The 9,866-nt window shown below is 27.7% G+C and overlaps 1 protein-coding gene across 1 annotated transcript in view; it reads left to right on the top strand.

Moving 5' to 3' along the window:
• The window catches only part of LOC111620421 (replication protein A 70 kDa DNA-binding subunit-like), a 58,688-nt gene extending 49,824 nt beyond the window's left edge, over nucleotides 1-8,864 (top strand). Inside the window, exons 14-16 of the mRNA XM_023362338.1 lie at nucleotides 7,598-7,705; nucleotides 8,404-8,490; nucleotides 8,565-8,864. Coding sequence (XP_023218106.1) covers nucleotides 7,598-7,705; nucleotides 8,404-8,490; nucleotides 8,565-8,672 — 303 coding nt within the window. The 3' untranslated portion in view covers nucleotides 8,673-8,864. The remainder of the gene's footprint in view (nucleotides 1-7,597; nucleotides 7,706-8,403; nucleotides 8,491-8,564) is intronic.
• The last annotated feature ends 1,002 nt before the right edge of the window (nucleotides 8,865-9,866 follow it).

Below are 9,866 nucleotides of genomic sequence, written 5' to 3'. Positions count from 1 at the left end.
AAAAAAAAAAAAATATGTAAAAATTTGTTATGTTAAATCGTCAGGAAAGCAAATTATAAGTGTCGAATCGGCGACACCCGACTTTGACGTCGACGCTCATCAAAAGTTGACGGAAAAACCAAATTTTAGATGTAAAAAGAAAAAAATTTAAAATATTAAAACTTAAGACGCAGTTTAGAAAGCAAAACGAAACTAGATAAAAAAAATGTCTAGATGAGCGAAGGTGTCATAGTCAACAATTAAACGCGATCAGATTCGAAAAGATGGTGTCGGATAAACCATCTCCAGCCGACCTTTTCCACGAACTTAACGAAGCTCCATTTACACCTGGAGACAGGTGGATGGCCAATTGGAAAACGGTGATGTAAGATCTATCCAATTGACAAGGAGTCGATCGCAAAAATCCTATAAAAACGCAAAATTCAAGGACAGCGGGACTTTTCTACTTGATTTCTACTTCCACCAAGACTTCCACCTATACTTCTGTTGTATTCGTGTATCTTCATCTTTCGTGCATCGACTTTCGAGACATCGAACTTTTTTTTCTCCTCGACACTGTCCAGGGGCCCCTACGACGACGCACCGGATCACCGCCGGAATTCTCAACAACGCAAGACCAGCACCGAAGCCTAAAAGTTGTGTAAGCATATTCGTCCGAAATAAACGGTTTACCTTTGTAAACACTTGTCTTTGCTGCCTTTACAAACCGCCACCCACATACGCTAAGACCTTAGACCATCCCGACGGCAGGGAATAAAAATCCCCCCCCAATCGGCGTTCTTACAATTTGACCTGGAAATAATTTAATTTTTGCCATTGATATTTTTTAATCATTTTATATAGTTTATAAGGGACATGGTGTCATAAATTTTTGTATTTTTTTTAAATTTTATGAATGTAAAAATGCAAAGAGACTAATATATAAGTTAAAGAATTTTTGTTTATTAACTCTCATCTAGGTACGTATGTATCCAGCGAATACATGGAATTTTTTAAATTAAATTTCTCAAAAATAAATAACAGTTGAACTGCAAGCCTTTCTAGTATTCCTTAAATGATATGTTCTGAAGCAATTCCCACAGTAGTTTTTGACCTTTTTCCTCAGAGAAATTTTACAAAAACTAATACCTTAACCACAATCTGCAGTAAATTTTCTTGCAGCGTGAGAGTGCTGTACTCTCCAGATTGTTATGTGCAACAACTGTGATTTAATAAAATAACAATGTAGAATATTTAACTTTTACCATAATGCTATACATTCTATCTTTCTCCTGGTTTCAATGACATTTGAAATGAATTGGGATTGATCCTGTCATTGCAGCTGTTTTGACAACGGCTATTCCCTCTCTTCAGTGTTATCCCCCGCTGTCTCCCGATCAGTTGCATGATAAGAGATTTAACACTTAATTTTGCAACAATTAAAATTTATGTTCATTATGTAGCAATACCATTTAGTAATTGTGACCCAAACATTTATTTAGAAATTTTATCAATATTTTTTAAATGATTAAAAATAAAATTACAGAATTCATTACTTGCAAATCTAAAAGAAAACATTCCCCTGAGTACAATAAAACAATTTGTTAGTCATTCCACCCCATATCTGACAGAGAAATGAGTTTATGAAAAGTAATAAAATGATTAGCAGTTTGTTGTCCTTCACAGACCAACAGTGTCTATTACTTTCACCAGAGAAAATAAACAAAGCTTTACTACCCTGAAGTTGAAAAGTAATATAATCCAGTGAAATTTAACAAATATGAAGTCAGTAAGTAAATGAAATTATTTATAGAAAGTTGTTATTTGATAAGTTTAGTTTTTTGCATTTACAGATCAAATTACAGAAAATATAAATGAAAAACTCAGTTTTTAAAAAGTAAAATCAAAATTTTGCTTACAAACAATTGAGATGCAACTCATGCTTTTTGTTTTTATAATTGCTTTGTTTTATTTAGACACACAATAAATCTATTNTAATTGTTTAACTTGCACTTATTACTTGCGTACATATTCACATATTCTTTAATTTAATTTGTTTTGTTATTATAAGTTTCTATTATTTTACAAAAATAATTATAAATATTATATAATTCTTTTTTACTCATATTGTTAAAATTTTTAATTTATTAAATATAGAAAACAATATATTTTTTATAATATAAAGCAAATTTCTTATAAAGCTAAAATAATATGTAAAAATAACATTCAGAATACATATAACAGATTTGCTTTTTTTGAAGTACTGTTTGCATATATTCTTAACAAATTGAAAAAGTTTCATTTTACAATTTATTTTTAATGTGATTTTATCAGTCTTGTGACATCACATAAGCAATAGTCTTTCTAACCATTTGCTATAACTTCAATTTTTTAAAATCTGCATTATTTTACCAACATCTTTGTTCTAAAGGTTGTGTGCATTATAACAAATAATCTGTTTACCTCTAAATCATGAATAAATTCATATTTATTGCATTGAGATATCTTGTTTTGAGAGTTGTCAAAAAATTTCAATTACCTTTTTTTTTGTTCTCAAGAATTTCTATTTATATTTGAGAAATTTATAAACATAAATTTGTTTTGAAAAACTTGTCTGATTTTCTGAGTTAGATAATTTGCAATTAGTCAGATGGTTTCTTATATAAACTACTAGCTGTTACCCACGACTTTGCCCATGGGGATTTTGCAAGTGAACTCTATTTATATTCAGTATTTCAACAACCATAGTAATTGTTATATAACTAACACCTATTGCTGAGAATGATGAGAATTACTGAGAATAAAACAAACTGTTTCAATTTGATCAATTTTCTCAAATGTTTACAATCATTCTATAATCGAACCAATACACAATAACAAATTCAAATTTAAAACGGTTCAAACATTTGGTTAAAAAATCGAAATATATGAAAATATTTATAACAATGTTGAAATGTTATCAATTTAATACACCTAAGTACTCAATGAAAACTAAACATGATTGAAAACAAAAAATTGCATCTAAAATATTACAACGTTTTTTAGGTTAGGCCTTAATCCTTTCCCTCTCTCCTTGTGGGGGAATTTCCAAAAATCCCTTCTTAGTGTGTGTTTTCATGATGTACCCTAACTGTGTACAAATTTCACCTCTAGGTTCAGCAGTTTGCTCTGGGCGATGATGAATTAGTCAGTCAATCAGGACAAGTAATTTTATATATTTAGATCATCATCATCATCATCATCATCTACAAGCACCTCATAAATACATTTGGACAAAAAATTAAATTGTATTCCTGTTATTTTTAAAATAAAGACTACTAATGATCATTATCGTCAGTATCATAAGAAAATATTTGAATACAGAAAAATTCTTTTAACAGTTAATAATAGATATTACATTGTAAGTAGTTATATTTTGGAAAGAATGTAGTAATGAATTCATTTGAATGATTTTCATAACCAAATGATCATTTAAATCTAAATTCCTTCTTTTAATTAAATTCTTGAAATTTCTCTGCTATTCAATCTTGTGATGCAATTGCTACATTTTTTTCATTAAGCATAAGTGTAAAAGTATTAATAATATTTATATTGAAATTTTGAAAACTTATATTTAATACAATACAATCTTCTATATAAATAAAAATGTAATTTCGTTTGCTCCTAATAGCTAATCTCTGGAAGTTCTTCACTGATTGTTTTGAAATTTTCACACAACGTTCCATTTGAATATGGTCGTGTTTTTATATAATATACATGTCGAAATTCCCTCCCCCATGAGTTAATAATAAAAAAGTTATTTTTTAAAGAAATCTCTCAACAGATGGCACCACACACAATTTTAACTTCATACTAGTGTGTCTTAACAAATATTTTTCATCTAGAAAATTATGAAATATTTAGCTATAAAAGTTTAAAAATTAATTAAATTGTTTTAGTTATTTGTTGAAACCGTGCCTTCTTTTTCTTGTTTCTTCTAATTCTATGTCACGACTTGGTGCATTTATCGACACTTGGCAAATAATTCCATCATCTACTTTTAATTCATACAGAGTTAAAAGTATGAATTCTGTATGAATTAAAAGTAGATGATGGAATTATTTGCCAAGGGTCGATAAATGCACCAAGTCGTGACATAGAATTAGAAGAAACAAAAAAAANTTTTTTTTTTTTTTTTTTTTTTTTTTTTTTTTTTTTTTTTTTTTTTTTTTTTTTTTTTTTTTTTTTTTTTTTTTTTTTTTTTTTTTTTTTTTTTTTTTTTTTTTTTTTTTTTTTTTTTTTTTTTTTTTTTTTTTTTTTTTTTTTTTTTTTTTTTTTTTTTTTTTTTTTTTTTTTTTTTTTTTTTTTTTTTTTTTTTTTTTTTTTTTTTTTTTTTTTTTTTTTTTTTTTTTTTTTTTTTTTTTTTTTTTTTTTTTTTTTTTTTTTTTTTTTTTTTTTTTTTTTTTTTTTTTTTTTTTTTTTTTTTTTTTTTTTTTTTTTTTTTTTTTTTTTTTTTTTTTTTTTTTTTTTTTTTTTTTTTTTTTTTTTTTTTTTTTTTTTTTTTTTTTTTTTTTTTTTTTTTTTTTTTTGGGTTTTTTTTTTTTTTTTTTTTTTTTTTTTTTTTTTTTTTTTTTTTTTTTTTGTTGACTATTGCCATATAGTTCAAGAGACATTTCTGAGAACAAAACTTCGGTTTGAGACATTAAACTTACAGGAGATGCGCTCTCTTAACGACATTTTCTCGTGATTCAACTATGTAGTAAGAGCGGGGATACTACCACATACATTTTAGTCAGAAAAATATTAGAATTATTTTTAAAGGTAATTTAATGTTTAATGAGGAATTAATCTATATAAATAAAAATGTAATGTTTGTTTGTTCAAAATCTTAAATCTCCGAAAGTTCTTCACCAATTGCTTTGAAATTTTGACACAACGTTGCATTTGAATTCACACGTTTTTATATAATTTAGATGTCAAAGTTCCCCCCGCTGGGGAGAGGGACAGGATTAAGGCTTACTGTGAATAACTCAGCTTCTATTATACCTATTTTAGATGTGGTTTTTTGCATTTTTGATTGTGTTTTAATAGGGTACATCAAGAGAATGTACACTAAGAAGGAATTTTTCAAAATTCCCCCACGGGGGAAGTGTTATACATTTATAATAGATATATTTTGAGCCACAGCAACGCGTGGTTGAGTCTGCTAGTTATAAATAACTGATTATTAAGCATGCTTTAAAAAACTGTCATTCAGTTATTTAGATTCTTAATTCAATGGAAAATCAAGACAATTGGTTTTTACAGCACATGGTAGCAAATTACAGGGTGGTTATAATTAAAGTTGCACTACTCAGACCTATCTAGAGCCTATTCTCGTGGACATATTTTCATGAAAATATGTCCATGAGAATGGGCTCTAGACAGGTCTGAGTAACGCAGCTTTATTTATAACCACCCTGTATACGACAGTATGGTGTTTCCCAGTGGGACTAAATCATTCTCAGTCATGGGAAAAAAAAACAAATTTTTGGTGAGATATTGTAATGAAAAGAAGGATACTCATAACCTAATATCGGTAAGAAAAATTACTGTCCAGAACATACCATAAAGAGTCAAATGAGAATTGTAGAGAAGGATGAATGATAGAGGTGACAAACAAAAAGAAAAATATTCGGAATGAATCATTCAATATATTGGTAATGGAGTTCCATTACCAATATAATAAATTTGAACTTTATACATTTAATTGATTCTAAACTTGTCACAATTTGAAGTGGCATGAAAATCCAACATGCATTATATTTTGTATTTTTACATTTAATGCATGTCAAGAATTTTTTGGTTGGTTTATATGGAAATATGTAGTTGCATCTTTTTTTAGCTATATGCTGTTTTATTATTACCTAAAAAATAAAAAATCTGTTGACACAATTACTTCATACTTTAAAATGAATTTTCTTTTTCATAAATAAAATTTTAAGGTTGCATGCAAAGCCAAAGAAGTTATAATCAATCTTTGGCAGTTGACAATGAAAAATGAATGCTTTTCTTCTACAAGAAAATCCTTTTCCAAAAATTCTTGAAAATGAAAGTTGCTAGAACTGAAGTCTTCTGAACATTAATAGAATTTAATTCATTTTTTTGAAATATTGTATTATTTTTTCAAAATTCTGAAAAAATGGAATTTATTTCAGAATAATGATTTTGTTGTATTTATACATTATTATACATTAAATTTTTTTAATGTATAATAATGTATAAATTTTAAAAATAAAAATTTTAAATTTTTAAATAATAAAAATTTTAAATTTATTACATTATATATTTATACATTAAATTTTTATTGTTGTCTGTCTTAAGTTGTATTAGGTTCTTTGGAAAGTAAGTTCGTTTTTCTTTTACCACTAGATGGATTAGTCGTATTTTTCCCGCCATTTTCATTCTAAACCTTATTATCATTATATATTTTGAAGCTAGCATTTTAAGGCTTATTTGTAAAAAATTTTGTTTATTTTTTGTGTCCCATCAAATATGGAAGATCGAAAGCAGTGTTTTCGGCATATTTTGCTCTTTTATTACCGAAAAGGTAAGAATGTTTTTCAAGCGAGAAAAAATTGTGTGACATTTATGGAGAAGATGTATTGACAGAACGACAGTGCCAAAACTGGTTTACAAAATTTTGTTCTGGCAATTTCAATATTGAAGATGCACCACGTTCTGGATGGCCAGTTGAAGCCAATGAAAACAAAATAAAGGTACTGATTGAAGCAAACTGCCAAATAACAAATTTAATCCCTTAGTGATTTCATGTGTTGTCAAATTGAACTGTTTGTGATTACTTGAAACAAATTGGTTTCGTTTGAAAGCTTGATATATGGATTCCACATGTTAGAGAGAGATGCTCTCTTTGGTGGGATTTTAAGGAAAATTTTTTTGGAGCTTTTACTAGACAATTTAACAATCAATTCAAAAGTGTACTGCCATTGAGTAAACGAACTGAGTAATATCATCAAACAAAAAAGGCAGGCAGAATTGATCAATAAAACAAGTGTTATGTTTTACCACGATAATGTCAAATTTTACACAAGTTTATAACAGTTTCTGAGGAGTTACCAACTTAGATGGGACATGCTATCATACCAACCATATTCACCAGATCGAGCACACTCGGATTATAACTTGTTCTGGTCTATACAAATTTTTTTAAACTAAGACATTTACTTGAAATGACAGTGTCAAAAATCACTTGGATCAGTTTTTTGTAAGCAACAATTAAAACTTTTATGAATGTAAAATCATGCTACTAGCAGAAACGATGACAACAGATATTTGACCAAAATAGTCTATATATAATTCAATAAAATATTTATTATAAAAATATTGTTTTCTTTCCACGGAAAAAAACAAACTTACTTTCTGAACAACCCAATAATTTACTTAATACTAGTAATTATGAATAGTGAAAAACCTAATTAATTTAGACTAATTTCTTTTCTTGTGTGTCAAGGAATTTAAATTAGACTGTGCTGAAGATTGAGACGTTCATAAACATTAATTGCAATTATGATATTTATAATGATGATTACGAGTAAAAGTGAAACAGTTACTACTTATTTAATCATCTACTTATTTGCAGGTTAGTCTTGCTGATTTTTCAGAAAATCAATGGGTAACTTGTTTCCAAGATGTAGCAGAAAAGATGCTTGGAATTACATCTGAAGAATTGGGCACTTTAAAAGAAACAGTAAGTGTATATTTTCTGATAAGATTTGAACTGCTTTTGTAATAACTTTGTGTCAGATTAATTACGACCTGTATTAATTACAAGATTTGATTTAAATATAATAGACACAAAAATAGATGATTATTCAAATTATTTCAATTGTAATAAATAGATGGAAATTATGTCAAGAATTTGTAACCTGGAGATAACCTAAACTATTGATATGTTTTCAATCTAATTTTGTTCTGTTCAGTTCTCAGTTGATTTTTGTTGAACTGGCTTATTCTTTCGGGAACAAAAAAAATAATTCATGTTACAGTAAGAAAATTTTGGAAATAATTAGTATGGTTCAAACATGTTTATCATTAGTACAGAAAATTTATATTTGTTACATTAATTATGAAATTAAATATTTTAGAAATATCTATTATATAAAAGATTCCTCTCAGTGGTTGATCCAGAAAATTTGCTTTGTCTAAGGAATTGACATGCCATAAAATAGTCATTTCTCTCCAGTTAAAGCTCAAACCATTATCTCTGTTTAATCATTATTATGACCTTATTTTAATAGTTCAGGAATTTTTTTGGGAAAATAATAATTTAATACTGCTGATATTGAGCATGTAAGGGCAAAAGAATTTATGAAGGCTGAACATTAAATTTTTAAACAGAAGTTAGAAGTTAATAACAAAATTTTAGATAAATGTTATTTGTTGCAGGATGAAGAAAAATTTAAGGAAGTGCTAATAGATGCAAATTTTAAGTCATTCATTTTTCGTCTGCGTACAAAATTGGAAACTTTTAACGTAAGTATGTTTAAACAATCTGAATCCATATATTTATAGCTTTCAAAATTTCTAAATTGTGTAAATGATTATAGGAAGAAACAAGATTAAAAACAACAGTGATGCAAGCAACACCTGTTAACTGTCAAGAATATGCCTCTAAATTGCTTTCAGATATTAAGCAAATGGAACTTGTTTTGTAAAAAATTTTATAGAAATGTTTATTTGCAAATAAGAATATCAAAGCATTTTTTTCATGTCTGTTTAATAATTTGTTTTCAAATCATCTGCCAGAAATCTGTACAAATAAAGTCATCTACATTATCGTGATTGATCGCCCAAGTCATCTACAGCATCTTCGTCAATCTGAAAAAAAATATTTAACAATTACTGTATAAACTATGTATATTACAAATAAAAATTCTAAACATGATTCTTTCAATGTTTTGGAAAGCCTGAATTTCTTAAAATTTTATATATTACTGATCTAACAGTGAAAATGTAAATTTAAACAAGATTTTAAATATATGATATTGGATTAAAAATAATCAGCTTGCTGAATAATTCATAAACTGCAAAATATATAAATCATTTTCTTAGGAGGCAGTAAAAATTTCTGATTTATGAATAAAACTATTGGCAAATTAGTTTGAGTCAAATTTACCNGACTTTTCTACTTGATTTCTACTTCCACCAAGACTTCCACCTATACTTCTGTTGTATTCGTGTATCTTCATCTTTCGTGCATCGACTTTCGAGACATCGAACTTTTTTTTCTCCTCGACACTGTCCAGGGGCCCCTACGACGACGCACCGGATCACCGCCGGAATTCTCAACAACGCAAGACCAGCACCGAAGCCTAAAAGTTGTGTAAGCATATTCGTCCGAAATAAACGGTTTACCTTTGTAAACACTTGTCTTTGCTGCCTTTACAAACCGCCACCCACATACGCTAAGACCTTAGACCATCCCGACGGCAGGGAATAAAAATCCCCCCCCAATCGGCGTTCTTACAATTTGACCTGGAAATAATTTAATTTTTGCCATTGATATTTTTTAATCATTTTATATAGTTTATAAGGGACATGGTGTCATAAATTTTTGTATTTTTTTTAAATTTTATGAATGTAAAAATGCAAAGAGACTAATATATAAGTTAAAGAATTTTTGTTTATTAACTCTCATCTAGGTACGTATGTATCCAGCGAATACATGGAATTTTTTAAATTAAATTTCTCAAAAATAAATAACAGTTGAACTGCAAGCCTTTCTAGTATTCCTTAAATGATATGTTCTGAAGCAATTCCCACAGTAGTTTTTGACCTTTTTCCTCAGAGAAATTTTACAAAAACTAATACCTTAACCACAATCTGCAGTAAATTTTCTTGCAGCGTGA

The sequence above is a fragment of the Centruroides sculpturatus genome, unplaced genomic scaffold (assembly GCF_000671375.1).
Source record: "Centruroides sculpturatus isolate CEXI.00-Female unplaced genomic scaffold, Cexi_2.0 scaffold143, whole genome shotgun sequence".
NCBI lineage: Eukaryota > Metazoa > Arthropoda > Arachnida > Scorpiones > Buthidae > Centruroides > Centruroides sculpturatus.
This window is presented reverse-complemented; position numbering and strand designations above follow the sequence as displayed.